At 42.2% G+C, this 19,110-nt stretch overlaps 3 protein-coding genes and 1 long non-coding RNA gene across 4 annotated transcripts in view; 2 read left to right on the top strand and 2 right to left on the bottom strand.

The window, feature by feature from the left end:
* Positions 1-12,518, top strand: part of LOC117067040 — a 185,729-nt gene extending 173,211 nt beyond the window's left edge. Inside the window, exons 5-8 of the long non-coding RNA XR_004430576.1 lie at positions 7,001-7,102; positions 11,030-11,213; positions 12,207-12,327; positions 12,466-12,518. This is a non-coding gene — a long non-coding RNA (uncharacterized LOC117067040). The remainder of the gene's footprint in view (positions 1-7,000; positions 7,103-11,029; positions 11,214-12,206; positions 12,328-12,465) is intronic.
* On the top strand, positions 4,140-5,298 carry LOC117067023 (keratin-associated protein 4-9). Its single transcript, XM_033183075.1, has one exon. The coding sequence runs from the start codon at positions 4,227-4,229 to the stop codon at positions 4,827-4,829; it is 603 nt and encodes a 200-aa protein (XP_033038966.1). The 5' UTR covers positions 4,140-4,226; the 3' UTR covers positions 4,830-5,298.
* A 3,244-nt stretch (positions 12,519-15,762) lies between the features above and the next one.
* On the bottom strand, positions 15,763-16,946 carry LOC117066588 (keratin-associated protein 4-11-like; the record flags this gene model as incomplete). Its single annotated transcript, XM_033181958.1, has 1 exon — positions 15,763-16,946. A coding segment is annotated over one exon (645 nt), but the record flags the coding sequence as incomplete, so codon positions are not given.
* A 1-nt stretch (position 16,947) lies between these two features.
* Positions 16,948-17,777, bottom strand: LOC117066587 (keratin-associated protein 4-12-like; the record flags this gene model as incomplete). The annotated part of the gene is made up of 1 exon (XM_033181957.1): positions 16,948-17,777. A coding segment is annotated over exon 1 (753 nt), but the record flags the coding sequence as incomplete, so codon positions are not given.
* Positions 17,778-19,110: the final 1,333 nt, after the last annotated feature.

Genomic DNA, 19,110 nt, shown 5'->3' with positions numbered 1-19,110 from the left:
TGCATAATTAGCAAGTCAGGGCTTTTAGACCATCATCACATGAGTAACATACACTGTACCCATTAAGTAATTTCTCATTGTCAACCCCACTTTCACTCTCTAAGCTCTCTGAGTGTCCATGGTCTGTCATTCTACTCTATGTCCATGTGCACACATCATGTAGCCCCCATGTGTAAGAATATGCGATATGTGTCCTTCTGTGTCTGACTTGTTTCATTTAAGATGATGATCTCCAGTTCCATCCATGTTGCTGCAAAATACGTGATTTTATTATTTTTTGTGGCTGAATAGTATTAAGTGACATGATTTTCTAAAGTCCAAGCCAACCAAATTAGCCTAGCCTGCACTTTGGAGCCATTATTAAGTAAAATGAGGGTTATTTGAACACAAGCACTACATATCCTGCAATACTGCAACAGTCAGTCTGGTAACTGAGATCATTATTTGGGGATTAAAGGGTGGGTCATGTATACAGTGTGGACACAGGGATGACATTTGTCCCAGGCAAGACAGAGCAGGATTGGTGATATTTCATCTTACAACTCAGGATGGCATGCAATTTAAAACTTACAAATTGTTTATTTCTGGAATCTTCCATTAAATATATTAGGACCATAGTTGACCGCAAGTAACTGAAACTGTGGAAAGTAAATCCACAGATAGGGAAGGACTACCGTAATGCCATGAGCAGAGCATTAAGGGTGATTCTGGTCAAGGCTCAGGAGAAAAGAATAGCTGTAGGGAAGTCTGAATCTTCTTATAGATTATTTAGGTGGTCATGACCGGAATGCTGAGAGAAATATGGACAGTAGAGGCTATTCTGATGAGCTCTCAGATGGAAATGAGGAACAATAATTGGAAGCTGGAGGAAAGACCGTCCGTTTACAAAGTGGCAAAGGACTTAATTGAATTATGTTCATGTCCAAGGGCCTGAACGGAGGGCAGAGTTTAAGAAAGATGAAGCAGTATATTGGGGGAAGAAATTTCTAAGAAAAATGTTGAAGGAGCTGCATAGCATCTTTGAACTTCATATAGTAAAATGCAAGAGGAAACAAATGATTTAAGGTGGAATTCATAATTAAAAGGGAAACAGAACATAAAGATGTAGAAAATGTGCAGCCTGGCCATATAAAGAATGAAAAAGCATGCAAGGATGTGGCCAAATGATGCTCTGATACAAGGATTGATATGAATAGAAGGAAGCTAGGTGCTGTTCATCACATCAATGGGATAATGGCTGTAAAGCCATTTCAGAGATCTTTGCAGCTGTCCCTCTCATCACAGGCTCCAGATAAGAGAACCTTGAGGTCAGAAAGAGCTTGGTACTCCCCACATTCTAGCACAGTGCCCCTTTGCTGCTCCAGTTGTGGTTCAAGTGGGCTTAGACGAGACTTGCGCTGCCACTGCAAAGGGCACAAACTGTGAGCCTTGGTGGTGTGCATGTCGTACTGACTGTAGATACACAGAGTGCAGGAGCTGTGGGGCCATGGCGGTCCACCTAGGTTTGAAAGGATGTTTCCGACAGCCTGCCACAGGGGTGTAGCCACAGCAGAGAGGTCCTCCTAGGGCCATGCTCAGGAAAATGGGGGGTCAGAGCAGCCACTGAGATCCTAGAACTGTAGAACTATCAGCCTGAGAGAGCTGCAGGCAGAGACTCCAATCAGATTGCTGCTGCGTGGGCTGAGCCCAGCAAAGCCACAGGGCAGAGCTATCTGAGTGCCTTTGGGGCCTAACACCAAGGCCCCCAGGCAGCCCAGCCCCATGGTAGGCATGTCCAGGAGGCAGCACATGGAGTCAAAGGTTATTCTCCAGTTTTAAGATTTAATGCTGTCTTCCCTGTTGGACTCACTTGGGACCAGTTACCCCTTTTTCTTTCCTGTTGCTCCCTTTTGGAATGGGCCTGTCTATACTATGCCTCTCCCAGTATTGGATTTTGGAACCAGATAACTTCTTTAATAGGTTCACATGTGGAGGAGAATTTGCCTCAGGATAAGTCCTGTGTTGTGTCTCACTCATATCAGATTTAGATGACACTCTCAGATTTACATTTTGACTTTTAAGTTGGTTCTGGAACAAGTTAAGACTTTGGGACTATTGGAATAAAATGAACACATTCTGTGTATGAGAAGGACATGGATTTGGGGGCCGAGGGTGGAATGCAGTGGTTTGAATGTGTCCCTCAAAGTTCACGTGTTGGCCACTTGATCCTCAATGCGGCAGTGCTGGGAGGTGGCGCCCAGCAGGAGATGTTTGGGTCATGGTGACACCACCCTCATGAGTGGATTCATGTTGTTATCACAAGAGTGGGTTCCTTATAAAAGGATGATTTTGACTCCCTCTTTCTCTATCTCACCCTCTCTTTTCCCTTCCACAATGTGATGACACAGTATTCCTGGTTATCTATAACCAAGTCTTATTCTATAAACGGAATCCCAACTTCCATAACTTTCCACATATACTGTTTATCAGGGGACACGTTACTTACCATAGAAATTAAGTGTAGTTTTCCTAAAATGAAACTCTGATCTCCTTGTTTGGAATGTTTTCCTCTCTTTTATCCAGAAGTCAAAAGATATATCCATTTTTAAAGGACCTTACATGCCTCTATGTCATCAAAAAGCCTTCATTCACTCAACAAACATTTACCACCAGTGTTCTCTGCGCTGAGTGTCATGGTAACAAAAAGAAACGTCATAGGCCATGCCTTCAGGGTATTTGCATTGCATATGGGGAATGACAGAAGTAAATGACTATGATACAGTAGAATGTATCAAATTATGAGCACAAGGGAGGAAATAATGATAAATGTATGGGGTAGCTTATCAGGAAAAATATTATTGAGGAGGAAATATTTTAACTGGTTTTGACACATGAGTAGGAGTTTACAGAATGAACAAAAAAAAAAAAATGAAACATTCCAAGAAGATGAAACAGTTTCAGCAAGTTTGGCAAATTTTATTCTTTACCGCTTTCTTGGCTACACTAAGACATATTAGGCTAACTTTCTCTTTAATCTTGGACAAGTTTTTTGTTTGTTTGTTTGTTTTAACTTTTTAATGCTTCTTTTGAGTACTCTGCTAAAAGAGTAATAAGAATGTACACTACTTTATAAGGTTGTATTAAAGAGTGAAAATGAAATAAATATAAGATGTTTAGCACAATGTCTGGTACACAGTCAAAACTTCACAAGTAATATACATACCTTGAGGGTATATGGAACTTATCCACATACTATACATTTTTATTGTAGTTGTTTAATGAACATAATTGTAATTCCTTTCATTTTTGCTAAATTCTGTTTCTTATGCATGTGTCTTATACAAGTACCTGCAGGAAAAAGATGAGGGTTTATCTGTTCTATACCCAGAGTACCCAACAGAATGTCTTGGATGCACATTATTGAAGGCTTAATAATTCTAAATATTGTTTACATATAACAAATGCTTTTGTCAATGAAAAATTCATCATGCAATTTTGATGATCAAAGATAAATCAAAACTTCCTAATGCCTATACTGTAAGACATACACAAAAATGTGTTTTTACTCCTTAAAGGCAATGAGTCATAGCTAAGTACTTTCACTTGAAGTGGTGGAATAAGATCTGACACAGAGTTTATAACTTCCTTGGGATCTGACCATCTCCTCAACCATTCAAGAAGCATACACGGAATCAGAGTCATCTTCATTACAGATGGGACATCCTTCTCCCGAGTGAGTCCTTCCTTCTAACTCCTTTCCGACATTTCATCTGACCAGGACATTCTTTGACACCAAAAGATACACTCACATTATAAAAAGTGTCCCCCATGATTTGTAGAGAGCAATCTACAGGTAGGAGGGAGAATCACATTTAGAAATAAAGTGTCAGAGTCATGTGACCAGTGGTTTGTAAAAGACACTGCATAGACCAGGGACAAAGGGGACCCCCACTAAGGAAGAAATATGACAAGTGTTTCCAATAGAAACACAGGAGCAGAGCAGGAAAAGGAAATGGGTTATTTTTGGAGTATTTAAATGGGTTAGTTTTGGAGTATTTAACTAGAAACACATAATGATGTAATTACATGATTAAGTTTTCCACGAGGTAAATAATAACAAGGAAATAATGACGTGGTGGCAATGGGCCTTCAGCAGGGTATAAAGGAGGCTATGGACCCAGAAGACTTCCAAACACAAGAACTTCAGTCTCTTGGAAACTCACCCAGATCCTCCCCATTCTGACACCATGGTCAACTCCTGTTGTGGCTCCGTGTGCTCTGACCAGGGCTGCGGCCAAGACCTCTGCCAGGAGACCTGCTGCAGCCCCAACTGCTGTCAGACCACCTGCTGCAGGACCACCTGCTGCCGCCCCAGCTGCTGTGTGTCCAGCTGCTGCAGGCCCCAGTGCTGCCAGTCTGTGTGCTGCCAGCCCACCTGCTGCCGCCCCAGCTGCTGTCAGACCACCTGCTGCAGGACCACCTGCTGCCGCCCCAGCTGCTGTGTGTCCAGCTGCTGCAGGCCCCAGTGCTGCCAATCTGTGTGCTGCCAGCCCACCTGCTGCCGCCCCAGCTGCTGCATCTCCAGCTGCTGCCGCCCCAGCTGCTGTGTGTCCAGCTGCTGCAGGCCCCAGTGCTGCCAGTCTGTGTGCTGCCAGCCCACCTGCTGCCGCCCCAGCTGCTGCATCTCCAGCTGCTGCCGCCCCTCTTGCTGTGAATCCAGCTGCTGCCGCCCCTGCTGCTGCCTGCGTCCAGTCTGTGGCCGAGTCTCCTGCCACACCACTTGCTATCGCCCAACCTGTGTCATCTCCACCTGCCCCCGCCCCTTGTGCTGTGCCTCCTCTTGCTGCTGAGCCCCCTGCCCTGGCTCACCTCCCCCTTCACTGCTGGCCCACAGTGCAGACCCTTCTTCTGTGCTGGCTATGAGGACACATGGAGTGGGGTTGATGTCATTCAATAGGATGGACCTCATGTTTCCAATGAGCCCATCAGCACTTCACTGACTCTGTGAGGATATTCTGGTTCATTTTAAGCTCCCTCCCTTGCTTTCTTTTTCTTCCAGTGGTAGCACCAAATAGGAATTAATTTGTAATTCACTAGCTAAGAAATTATTCCAATCCTCTAATTTCCTTATTTTCTTTATCACTTTGAGGTATAGATTCTCCTTCTCAGTGAGGTAGACATTATCTGCAGGACCAGTTTTGTCACTGATGTTGCACCCTCAGACCCAGGGGCCCAGTTATATTCTGTGTTTCTCCTAGCGTGAATTTCTTATGCTTTGTTGCATCTCTGCTTTCTAATAAACTTTTCTGCACATAAGAATTCATTGGTATCATTCTCTATTGCTTTCATAATTATTTTACTGATTCCCTAGCAATTATATTTTACACAAAGATACAGGAAGAGCCACCCATGTTGAAATCACTTTGAAGATACATGCTATATCAAATATACATAATTTAAGGTATTACAATAAAAGTGCTGTGTGTATATGTGTGTGTGTGTGTTTGTGGGTGTGCACAGGTGTTTTAATATCCTAAATTAAGACAGATTTAATTCATGCCTTAGCTCTTGAAACACATTTTATCTTTAACACATTATATCTAATTGCCATACTATTGTCCCTATTTTGACAAAAAAAGATAAAATCAAATTTCTGAAAAGTAGACACCAATGAAAGAAGGGAAATCTTCTATAAAGAATTTAATGTACTCAATTCATTTCACTCAATAAACAACATTTTGGAATTTATTATTAAAAAGTGGACTTTATTTCCCAGTGAGTTCTGCTGAGAAAAAAAAGCATATTGAGCTGTATTTCATCTGGATAGCATGGTATACTTCTGACTGTGGTCTCTACAGGTTTATGTTATAATTTAAACATCTCCACACTTAACATTTTAACATATATAAACCCAGCAAGGCTGAAAATTTCAAGACTCACTTTTGTTTTTAAGAACGATTTTATTGGAATTAGTTCATAGCTTTGAGTAGGTCGCAGCTGGGGTGCATATCCTAATTAGAATCCCCAAGAGTGGTGCCTTCATTTGAATCTGAAATAATATTGAAAGTGATTATAACTTGGCATTCTAGTAGGAGCACCTGCTCTTGATGTTTTTACTTTTATTTGACTGTTATCAGCTCTGAAGTGACCCTAAGCTATTGAGCCCATCAAGTTTAAGATGATTTGTTCAGATATCGTTGATAAGCGTCACATTTTTTCTGATGTCTTAAGAAAATGTTGCCCAGATGTTAATCACAGAGTTATGACACCTTCTGAAACATGAGGCAGGATAAATAAGGTTAGGAAGCTGTGAAAGGAAAATAAATATTGGGGCCCCAAATCACTAAGCTATAGGGAAAAGGCAAGCTGGGAACTGCTTAGGGCAAACCTGTCTCTCATTCTGTTCAAAGTCACCCCTCTGCTCACTGAGATAAATGCATATCTGATTGCCTCCTTGGGAAAGGCTAATCAGAAACTCAAAAGAATGCAAGCATTTGTCTCTTATGTACCCTATGATCTGGAAGCCCCCTCCCAGCTTCAAGTTGTCCTGCCTTTGCTTCGAGTTGTCCCGCCTTTTGCGGACCAAATCCATGTTCATCTTACATATGTTGATTGATGTCTCATGTCTCCCTAAAATGTGTGAAACAAAACTGTGATCTGACCACCTTACACACATGTCGTCAGGACTTCCTGAGGCTGTGTCACAGGAGCGTCCTCAACCTGGGGAAAATAAAACTTTCTAAATTAACTGGGACCTGTCTCAGATTTTCAGGGTTCACATTTTGGTAATCATGAAGGGATTCTGAGTGGAGATGCCCCTGACCTTTGACAAATATCCTGTTGGTGCCTGGTAAGAGCATGAGCTAACTTCATGGCTTAAACCAATAGGACAATTTGCTGAGGTCTGGGAGCACCCTCCCCAGAGAATCCCTGACCTTCCAAAATTCAGTAAAGATCTAAAGTTCATTTTGCTGTACAACTCCCCCACCTATTTTTGTTTTTAGAGTTTTACTTGCTTAAGACATGTAGCGTTTGAGCTCACTCTCAGCAGTGAAGACCAGTTTGAGTGTTTTTTCCTCCTAGGATGGTAGAAAGCAGCCTTCAGCCTGAAACCCATCCCTAGGTAAGTGGCTGAACTGGGGCTTTGTCTTGGCTGAAGTTTAACAACCAGCTGGTCTTAATTTCTCCTTATCATTAGAGTGCTTGGTGATTCTATTGTTGGAGTATTTTGTTGTTTGTTTTCTCTTTCTCCCATCAGACTTGACCAACTGTACATGACTTGGTCAAATCCTAGAGAGAATTCAAAATTATGGGTAACAAAACCTCTCTAATTTGGCTAAAATTCCTTGCAGCTGCAAAAGAAGAAAACAAACAAACGAAAAGAACCAAAGAACCATGCACTTGGTTTCTGTGTTTGCTTCCTGTCTTAAAAAACAAATGTTCTTTTACTTACTTTTCTTCCACCCTACACTTCTTTTCCCCTTTGCCATCTGTAGTACCAATAAATCTAGAGAAGGCTTCTAATGACTTGAACCCCCTTAAGGAATTCAGAACAAAGGTTGCCACTCACCCCTTTTGGGGTGTTTTGTTTTCTTTGTGGAGTTTCAAGAGTCATGGGTAGATTCTTCTTAAGTCTAAACCTCTGCTTTCCTGTATTGCATGACCTGACCTCTTTGGCTTTGACCTTGTTGTGTGTAATGGTAGATGAGAGCCACAAAGTTAAGGGGTGGCTGAGCGTGGTTTACAAAAAGTGGTCTTGGCTGTCGTTTTGTTTTCCTTCTAGGAAGTTGCTGTTTAAGGATCCTAATTCTAGTTCAGAGATGCATTCTAAAGTGTCTTCTCTGTTGCTTTTTCTCCCCAAATTCAGCTCTATTCAGCTTGTCTGTGTGTATTTGCATGAGGAACTGAACTGTTGTTTTCAGTGGTGACCCACTGTGGAGTCCTGCCCACAAGCAGCACAATTGATCCTCCATAGAAAACCGCTAAGCCTCAGCTCAGTTCCTCTTTTTAAGAAGAAAACAAATAATCTAAGAATGAGGAGAAAACAAGGAGAATGACCCCCTTTCGAGCACTCCATAGGTTTTATGGAACCTGGTCTTTTCATAGTTTATGTAAAATGAACGTAATCAGGTCTTTGTGCACATTTACATTAAGAAAAAAGAGCCCATGTAAATTAGTTCAACCATTGTGGAAGATAGTATGGCGATTCCTCAAGGATCTAGAACCAGAAATACCATTTGACCCAGAAATCCCATTACTTGGTATATACCCAAAGGAATATAAATCATTCTACTATAAAGACACATGCACACGTATGTTTACTGCAGCACTATTTACAATAGCAAAGACATGGAAACAACCCAAATGCCCATCAATTATAGACTAGATAAAGAAAATGTGGTGCACATACATCATGGAATATGATGTAGCCATAAAACAGAATGAGATCATGTCCTTTGCAGGGACATGGATTAAACTGGAAGCCATTATCCTCAGCAAACTAACACAGAAACAGAAAACCAAATACCACATGTTCTCACTCATAAATGGGAGTTGAACATTGAGAACACATGGACACAGAGTGGAGCAACACACATCAGGGGTTGTTGAGGGGTGGAGAGTGAGGGGAGGGAACTTAGAGGATGGGTCAATAGGTACAGCAAACCACCATGGCACACATATACCTACGTTAACAAGCCTGCACATTCTGCTGCATGTGTATCCCATTTTTGTTTTTTTTTTTTTTAGAAGGAAGGAAGGAAGGAAAGAAAGAAAGAAAGAAAAGAAAGAAAGAAAGAGGGAGAGAGAGAGAGAGAAAGGAAGGAAGGAAGGAGGAAGGAAGGAAAGAAAGAAAGAAAGAGGGAGAGAGAGAGAGAGAGGAAGGGAGGGAGGGAGGAAGGAAGGAAAGAAGGAAGGAAGGAAGGAAGGAAGGAAGGAAGGAAGAGAGGGAGGGAAACCTTAAAGTCGACCTGCAAACTACAGAGTTCCTAAGTTCTCTTTTTCCTCTATTTTCTTTTCTGCCTTCTTTAAATTCTTTAAATCTGCTCTTATTTTCCTATTAAGATAAAAACCAATGTTTGGATACAACAGGTCCTTTGTTTGCAAGCTGGTGTATTTGTATTTATCTCATGGCTAAAGTTCTGAAGTAAAAGCTATAGGATTTGTGTGTGTGTGTGTGTGTGTGTGTTTGTGTGTGTGTGTATTTAAAAGGCCTTTATAATTTTTATAATTTTATGTTTAATTGGCAATTAAATCCATTTTAATTTCCCTCTAGCACCACCAGACTTTTTTCTCTCTGTACTTTATGGTATAAATTTTGCTATTTCATTTTTCCTTGAGTTGTTTCCTTTAATATGCAAACTTAAGGCTATTTAGCTGACAACTCCATAGGGGAGTAAAACAGGTTATTGAGAATTTGGAAGTCTAAGATAGGGAAAAAAGCACCTTAAGAATCTATAAGAGGTACTTCTATCAGCATGCCTACTATGTCTATATATTTATGTGTTGTATACACAATGTCTCACTACCAAAAATATATAAAAGAGCTCTAATTAATTGACTTAAAAAAAGCACATGGATCAAATACTTTATCAGGAACAAAGAAAAGACTAGTTCAATGTTTTCTCAAGTTTATGTAACTTAAGTAAAATCTTTAATAAATAAGCGAGCTTTAAAATTATTGATAAAGTAATATTAGACATGTCTTAAGAATTTCCAGCATGCATTTTTGTTTGCATTTATTAATTAAGCAATTTCAAGCTTATCCCTGTCAAATACTCTAAGGTGTCCAAATTTGGCATGGGGTCACAAAACTGTAATAGAATGATATTTGATTGTGTAATCTTTAATAAATAAGACATTGATACTGGTTTAATAAAAACAGTCACATCTTGAATTTAGTCAGATTGCTGTAACTTCTAATCTTGTGGCTTTTGGTGGTCTAGTCCACGGGCAGTAAGATTTGTTTTGGGAATGAACTGTTATAATCTTTGTTTCAAAGGTAAACTAGAAACTATGTTCCTCTCAAAGTATATTTGGCCTGTGCCCAGGATTGAACAAGAACAGCTTGGAGGATAGAAGCAAGATGGAGTCAGTTAGGTCAGATCTTTTTCACTGTCTCAGTTATAATTTTCCTATGGCAGCTCCATAACTTTAAATGATGACTATTGTAGTTTTCATAAATAATCTAGGTAAACAATTCCTTTTTAAAAAGGTGAACAATTGTTGTCTAATTCAATGCCTATTTAAAGGTTATGTATAAAACAAGGTAAAAGGAACCAGGAAATAAGAGAGATGTAAAGAAAGTTATTTTAAAAAAGGGGGGGTAAAGAGGATTCTTTTTGGTAAGAAAGCTTAAGAGAAATAATTTCATATGAGAAAGAATCTTGTATGGTAAATTTAGACCTAGAATAAAATGACTGATTGTTTAAGAAAGATGGATGTTCAAAACAAACCAGAAAGTCCAAGCATATCATGGTCTGTAAAAGTCACATTAAGAGGATTTATTTCAAAAAAAAACCAAAAAACTTTTATATGATCAAGTTGTCTAAAATTAAAGGGCAGTGATAATGGTCTTCCTGAAGATTGGGCTTGATGTTTAAAAAAAAAACGCTTACTACATAATTAGTAAGAGTGATGAGATTTTCTTAAGGGATTAATTTACTCAATAAATTACAGGAGATTTTAATTGTTTTAACCTAAAATTCAACTATTTACTTGCTCTTTTCTCTCCCCTTCAACTCGTTTTCAGCTCATATAAGTTCTTTTCCTTAAGCTCTGTTTGTTGTGGCCTGATGCTAACAACATTTTCTAAAAGTCTAAAGAAAATGTTTTCTTCCAATGTAATATTCTGTGCAGTGCAGAAGGTCTTTTATTTTGCTTTTTGGTAATTGACCTAACAGATTTTATGGTTTATTGAAACAATTCCTATGCCATTATTATTGGTTTGCTTAGGAAAAAGAAACTGAGATAGTTTTTTAAAAATTAAGGTTATTACATTCATGTATATTTCTGTATGCACTTTGAAAGTACCTGTGACATTGAGTTACAGGCCTTTGACTCCTGGGTCTAAAAAGGACACCAAGATCTGCTATATCTTAAACACTGACAGCAATTAAAACCTCATCTTCAGACCTGGTAGAAGATGCCAATGAAAATAAACTGCATTCCTGAGACATAAGGCCAGAAATCAAAGCTATTCAACTCCTCAAGGCTCAGGAGCTACCACAGAAGAGGTAGGCACGTGAGATTGTAAGGGCTGATTTTGAGAGAGAAAATAAGTTCAGTTTCTCTACAAATTAATAACTGAGGTCAAAGGCACACTGATGCGATACCAACATATGGGCTCCTGTGTCAGATTAACAAGGTTTTCCTGAAGTGTTAACTGACCCCTTAAGAAAGGTTATAATGCTTATAAAAGGCTTATGGAAGTTATATCTTATGGTCAAGATTAAAATTTTATAGGTTGTTTATAAAATTTTGAAGACAAAATTTAATTGGCTTTAATGCTATTTTATTTGGATTTCTTGTTTGAAAAATTGACTTATTTTATGATGACCTGTCGTATCAAGTTTTTTAAACCTTTGATATTTGACAAACTTTCCAAAATCAAATTATCAGTTATGTGTTTTTCTGACCTAATTAATCCTTTAAGATGTTAGTTTCCCTCAAGTCCAAAAATGAAATAATTTGATTTATTTGGTATAAAAATTATACAGGAAACATTGTCAAATATAAAATGGTGTTTGGTTTTCTTTGGGCTGTATTTGTATAAATATGTCATTGGTATGTGCACCAAAATTATGGGAAACTCCTATAATTCTGATATGACATGGCGTACATTAACAGTAATAATTATAATTGCTATATTAAATTATGTGTGCATAGTAGTAACAAATTTTCTTGTCAATTGTGCCTCGGACTATGGCTGCCCTAAAACTTTTTGTCACCCATGGACAGTTGTTGTCTTGTTTTAGTCCTTTTAGGAAGATGGTCTTAAAATCAGCTGTAAAACTCTAACAGGTGTTCTTGAATGCAAGTTTCTAATAACTTTGGAGATAGTGACATGAGAGTGGAGGAAAAGCTTTCAGAACTCATGGAGACCTGAAATGTTCATGAATATCAAGCAGAACAGGAATTAACTGCATGAACTGAACTAATAGAAGACCAAAGTAATCTTTTTGACCTTTTGCTTAAAATGTTGCTGATCCTTGTTTTGTTTCTTTCAGTCAAGGAAACTTTTCTTTTGAGTTATTGTCAGCTTTTAACAAGTTAGTATACTCCTATGAAAAATATTTGGAGCATATTTGTTTCTCTCTACCTGATTTTCTCCAGAATTGGAAACTATCTGTGAGTATTCTTAACTTATGGCAATACAGTTATTTGCATAAGTGCAATAAGAATCTGTTTTCATTTGTAACAGGACACAATTGGAGAAATTGGTCATTTTACCAAGGCTTTGACTGGAACGGTTTGCTCTCCTTTAAGGAATCAAACTTGACTTATGGAGTCCATAAAAGCCCCTTGGGAGAACTGGCCTCATACCTTGTCTACACAGTCCCTGTACAGGGTTCCTGACCTGTGGTAAGTAAAGCATGTCACTTTCTAACAGTTCCAGGATCCCTAAGTTTATCTTGGAACCTTAAGAGGAGAGGAATTCACCCAACTCATAGGTATTCAATGGTACAAATCCATGGCTAGGCTAAGCTTTCCAAAAGTGTTATTCGAAATTCCTTCTATGGAATAAAGTTCTGACAGGGACAGGGGACAGAGAAATTCTAGGCAGAAAAGGGTAGGTCCCTGACAAAACCCCACCTTCAAGCTGAAAAGCCTGAAACCATGGCCCAAAGGGAGAACTTATATCCCTGTTTTCCTGCTTGAAAGTTGCCTTTTTCTAAACCACTCATGGCCCCATCCTGTCCCATCCTGTGCCTGTGAAGACCCCGGACTGAGCTGGCAGAGGCAAGAAGCAGCTGGATGTTGGGGACTACAGCTGGACGTCAGAGAGAAGCAGCTTGACTTCAGAGGGACAGCTTGATGGCGTAACTTTGGAGAAGAATCCGGCTGGATAGAGCCTAGCTTTGGGGAAGATTACCTACCCACCCCATCCTTTTTCAGCTCCCCTTCCTTCTAAGAGCCACTTTCATCAGCAACAAAACCCCCCACATTTACCATCCTTTGATTGGTTCATGTGACCTCACTTTTCCTGGACACAAGACAAGAGCTTGGGAGCCAGGAGAGCAGATACAAAAGGCTGTCACACTCACCCCCTGCCCTTGCTGGTGGAGGGCAGCGGTCTCACACGAAAAGGTGGAGGGCTCACTGAGCTGTTAACACTTAAGCCATCAGTGGAAGGCAGAGTTAAAAGAGCACTGTAACATGGCCCCTGGGGCTATTGGTCGAAGGCACCCCACTAGATGCTGCTGAGGAGTCCGCACAGAGTTTGCTCCTGCCAGGGGCCAAAAGCACTCACTCTGGCTCCTGCACCCATTCACCTGCATGCTTCCTCAAGCAGGGGACTGCAGCAGGTCCAAGTGAGTGAGGTTTGATCCATGGCGCTAAAGTGCCGATTCCAGCACTCATGCACTCCAGTTCCTGCCTCATTTGTTTGCATGCTCCCTCCTGCAAGGAGTTGAGAGTGGCAGGCTGAAAAAACGAGGCATACCTGTCGCAAGTCCCACAAAGGGGTCAGGGAAACATCCTGCTTCAGTTCCATCAAAGCCAATTTAAAAGCTTATGCAAAACAGTTTTTACTATGGCTGTGCAGTATACATATAATCAGGCCAAGCATAATAAAGCAAATCAGCCCTGCCATGATTTGTCTTTAATAAAAATGGGAAACGGGAGAGAGAAGAATTATAATCCAAAAACTGATAGTGTACCTGTTGTTAGATTCTAGTCTTGCCTGATGTTTTTCCATTTTTATTATTTTCTACAGTTTGGACTGAATTCTAATTTTTCGTGGCTACAAATCTTCACAAGATTGTTTTCAGTTTTCTTTTCTTCTTCTTTCCCCCATTTTTCCTAATTTGGAGTCACTGAAAACTCAGCTGTGCTTTTGTAAAGCCCTGCGAACTGAAGCTGGACACTTTAAACTTCAGAAGAAAATATCAGCAACCTATTTACATACATAAGCCACTTTCATGCCTGCCTACTGATGTATGGACTTCAGAGTAATGTGGCCCATATTGATTTTCCAGGATTGTTCTTTTGTTTATTTTTGTTTTTTCCCTTCCTCCCCCTTTTTTCTCTTCATAGGACATGAAACTTCACAACCTGCTAAAAAATGAACTTTCCTAATAACTCAGGAATTATCTGTCTAGGAATAAACAATCTTAGCCATGAGATATCAGATGAAACTTGAGACCAGAGACTGGTTTTCTTCTAAAATGCTTTCTCCAAAAGATTTTTAAGAGGAAGAGTGGGGAAACGTGAAAGGAAAATAAACCTTGGGGCCCTGAAATCACCAAGCTAAAGTGGAAAGTCAAGCTGGGAACTGCTTAGGGCAAATCTGCCTCCCATTCTATTCAAAGTCACCCCTCTGCTCAGTGAGATAAATGCGTATCTGATTGCCTCCTTTGGAAAGACTAATCAGAAACTCTAAAGAATGCAACCATTTGTCTCTTATCTACCTATGACCTGGAAGTCCCTCCCCGCTTAGAGTGGTCCCGCCTTTTCGGGACCAAACCAATGTTCATCTTACATATGTTGATTGATGTCTCATGTCTCCCTAAAAGGTATAAAACCCAGCCGTGCTCTGACCCGTTTGGGCACATGTCTTCAGAACGTCCTGAGGCTGTCACAGGCGTACAACCCCAACCTTGGCAAAATAAACTTTCTAAATTAACTGAGATCTGTCTCAGATTTTTAAGGTTCACAAGGCCATACTGACTTGTCCCTTGTTTGAAGCCCAGCAGGCACCTTTCACAGCAGGCTCTTTTCACTTGCACCTTTGTGCATCAGCACCTAACTCTTTCGCAAGATAAGGAGCCCTACAGAATACCAGCAGACCGCCAGAGGGTTACAAGTCCCTGATACCTAGTACAGCCTGGAAAGAGAGCAAAAGCCCTTTATTCCTGATGTAGCTTCCCCAATCTCCAGCCAATTTGCAACAAAAGCTCAAGAAACTCTTAACTACAAATTCCTTCCTGGGGTGGGGTGTGTGGGAGGGTGGGCAGGGACTTCTCTGGGGTCCTGCATACACAGCTAGGCTCAAGGTTCAGCTCATAGTAACCTTTCCCTCATTTTAATAGTAAAAACAACCACAACAAGAAAAACACCCCTAGGTGGAGATTTTATATGCTAATCATACATGCGATCGGTGTTACACTGTGTGGATACTGAGTACATGTGCCAACCGCAGGTCTGCTTTTGCATACTTGACCTCACCAGTATTTTATGATTATATACGTATAGCTCTCATGAAAGGAATTCCTCTTACAGTACTAACTGCTGTCTCTCCCACTGAGAAGCCCACTCTGTCTCTCAGACAGATATGAGATTATCGTGATATCCTAAGTTCTAAAATCATGGATGAACTTATAAACAGCAATACTGGGGGTTTACCTATCCGAAAGCATTCCATATATCAAATTGAAACAGTGAAAAGCTTCTATTTTATTTTAGTTGATCTGTGACATTGGAGCAGTTTGGCACTATGAGTTCACACCTGAAGTCTTACTTTGGAATCATGCTTTGAGAATCCCCTTCTACTGCATTCCCACCTCACCCATGAATCAGAAAACTCAGTGAAAGTAATCACAAAAAATACAAAAAACAACAATAAAAGATTTCTACATGAAAAGTTTAATAAAATATATTTTGTGAACACAATAAAGAACTAATAAAATAGAAACATTCTGGCAAACGTGATCAAACAGAGAGGCAAAGAGAGAGCAGGGAGAAAGCAGGAGAGCATGGGAGGCAGAGCCTCCTAGCTTTGCAAGAGGAAAGAATGACTGAAAGGCTGACAGATAAATAATATGTTTGAAAGGGAGATAATGTCTACCTCATTGGGAAGGCTACTCTATCGGCCCAAAATGATTTAAAAAATGAGGAATTTAGAGGACTGGAATAATTTCTTAGCTAGTGAATTACAAATTAATTCACATTTGGTGCCATGACCGGAAGAAAAAGAAAGCAAGGGCGGGAGTTTACAATGAACCAGAATGTTCTCACAGAGTCAGCGGGATGGTGATGGGCTCATTGGAAACAACCCTGCTGAATGACATCAACCCCACTCCATGTGTCCTCATAGCCAGCACAGAAGAAGGGTCTGCACTGTGGGCCAGCAGTGAAGGGGGAGGTGAGCCAGGGCAGGGGGCTCAGCAGCAAGAGGAGGCACAGCACAAGGGGCGGGGGCAGGTGGAGATGACACAGGTTGGGCGATAGCAAGTGGTGTGGCAGGAGACTCGGCCACAGACTGGACGCAGGCAGCAGCAGGGGCGGCAGCAGCTGGATTCACAGCAAGAGGGGCGGCAGCAGCTGGAGATGCAGCAGCTGGGGCGGCAGCAGGTGGGCTGGCAGCACACAGACTGGCAGCACTGGGGCCTGCAGCAGCTGGACACACAGCAGCTGGGGCGGCAGCAGCTGGAGATGCAGCAGCTGGGGCGGCAGCAGGTGGGCTGGCAGCACACAGACTGGCAGCACTGGGGCCTGCAGCAGCTGGACACACAGCAGCTGGGGCGGCAGCAGCTGGAGATGCAGCAGCTGGGGCGGCAGCAGGTGGGCTGGCAGCACACAGACTGGCAGCACTGGGGTCTGCAGCAGCTGGACACACAGCAGCTGGGGCGGCAGCAAGTGGTCCTGCAGCAGGTGGTCTGGCAGCAGCTGGGGCGGCAGCAGGTGGGCTGGCAGCACACAGACTGGCAGCACTGGGGTCTGCAGCAGCTGGACACACAGCAGCTGGGGCGGCAGCAAGTGGTCCTGCAGCAGGTGGTCTGGCAGCAGCTGGGGCGGCAGCAGGTGGGCTGGCAGCACACAGACTGGCAGCACTGGGGCCTGCAGCAGCTGGACACAGCAGCTGGGGCGGCAGCAGCTGGAGATGCAGCAGCTGGGGCGGCAGCAGGTGGGCTGGCAGCACACAGACTGGCAGCACTGGGGTCTGCAGCAGCTGGACACACAGCAGCTGGGGCGGCAGCAAGTGGTCCTGCAGCAGGTGGTCTGGCAGCAGCTGGGGCGGCAGCAGGTGGGCTGGCAGCACACAGACTGGCAGCACTGGGGTCTGCAGCAGCTGGACACACAGCAGCTGGGGCGGCAGCAAGTGGTCCTGCAGCAGGTGGTCTGGCAGCAGCTGGGGCGGCAGCAGGTGGGCTGGCAGCACACAGACTGGCAGCACTGGGGCCTGCAGCAGCTGGACACACAGCAGCTGGGGCGGCAGCAAGTGGTCCTGCAGCAGGTGGTCTGACAGCAGCTGGGGCGGCAGCAGGTGGGCTGGCAGCACACAGACTGGCAGCACTGGGGCCTGCAGCAGCTGGACACACAGCAGCTGGGGCGGCAGCAGGTGGTCCTGCAGCAGGTGGTCTGACAGCAGCTGGGGCGGCAGCAGGTGGGCTGGCAGCACACAGACTGGCAGCACTGGGGCCTGCAGCAGCTGGACACACAGCAGCTGGGGCGGCAGCAGGTGGTCCTGCAGCAGGTGGTCTGGCAGCAGCTGGGACGGCAGCAGTTCTCTAGGCCGCAGCCCTGGTCAGAGCACACAGAGCCACAACAGGAGTTGACCATGGTGTCAGAGGGTGAAGGATCTACTTGGGTTTCCAGGACAGTGAAGTTCTTGTGTTTGGAAGTCTTCTGGGTCCATATCCCCTTTATACCCTGCTGAAGGCCCATTGCCACCACGTCATTATTTCCTTGTTATTATTTACCTGCTGGAAAAATTCATCATGTAATTATATAATTGTGTTTGTCTAGTTAAATACTCCAAAACTGAGAAAATAACCCATTTCCTTTTCCTGCTGTGCTCCTGCATTTCCTTTGGAAATGCTTCACATATTTCTTCCTTAGTGGGGGTTCACCTTTGTCCCTGGTCTATGCTGTGTCTTTTACAAAGCGTCTTTTACTGGTCACAGGACTCTCTGACATTTTGTTTTTAATTGTGACTCTCCCTTCTACCTGTCGATTACTGTCTGCAAATTATGGGGGATGATTTTTATAATGTGAATGTATCTTTTGTTGTCCAAGAATGTCCTGGTCAGGTGAAATGTTGGAAAGGGATTAGAAGGTAGGACTCATCTGGGGAAGGAAGTCCCATCTGTACTGAGGATGACTCTGATCCCGTGTGTGCATCTTGGATGGGGGGGTAGATGGTCAGATCCCAACAAGTTCTAAACTCTTTGTCAGATCTTATTCCACAGCCTCCAGCGAAAGTACTTACCCATGACTCACTGCCTTTAAAGGGTAAAAACACATTTTGCTGTATGTCTTACAGTATAGGCATTAAGAGTAGGAAGTTTATCTTTTTTTTTTTTTTTTTTTTTTTGACAGAGTTTTGCTCTGGAGTATAGTGGCATGATCTCAGCTCACTGCAACCTCCACCTCCTGGGTTCAAGCGAATCTTCTGCTTCAGCCTTCCGAGTAGCTGGGATTACAGGTATGCACCACCACACCCAGCTGACTTTTGTACTCTTAGTAGAGACAGGGTTTCACCATGTTGGCCAAGATGGTCTGGATCTTTTGACCTCGTGATCCACCCGGCTTGACTTTACAAAGTGTTGGGATTGCAGGCGTGAGCCACCGTGCCCAGCCTGATTAATCTTTGATCATCAAAATTGCATGATGGATTTTTCATTTACAAAAGCATTTGTTATGTATAAAGAATATTTAGAATTATTAAGCCTTCAATAACATGCATCCAAGTTGTTCTACCGGGTACTCTGGGTGTAGAACAGACAAACCCTCACCTTTTTCTTGCAGGTACTTGCATAAGACACTTGGATAGGAAACAGAGTTTGGCAGAAATGAAAAGAATTACAATTATTTTCATTAAATAACTAAAATAAAGAATGTATAGTATGTGGATAAGTTCCGTACACCCTCAGGGTATGTATATTACTTGTGAAGTATTGATTATATAGGAGGCATTGTATCAAATATCTTATATTTGTTTCATTTTCACGCTTTAATATGACCTTATGA

This window comes from Trachypithecus francoisi, unplaced genomic scaffold (genome assembly GCF_009764315.1).
Source record: "Trachypithecus francoisi isolate TF-2019V2 unplaced genomic scaffold, Tfra_2.0 Lachesis_group20, whole genome shotgun sequence".
NCBI classification, from domain to species: Eukaryota; Metazoa; Chordata; class Mammalia; order Primates; family Cercopithecidae; genus Trachypithecus; species Trachypithecus francoisi.
Note: the sequence above shows the minus strand (reverse complement) of the source record. Positions and strands in the feature narration are given on the sequence as shown.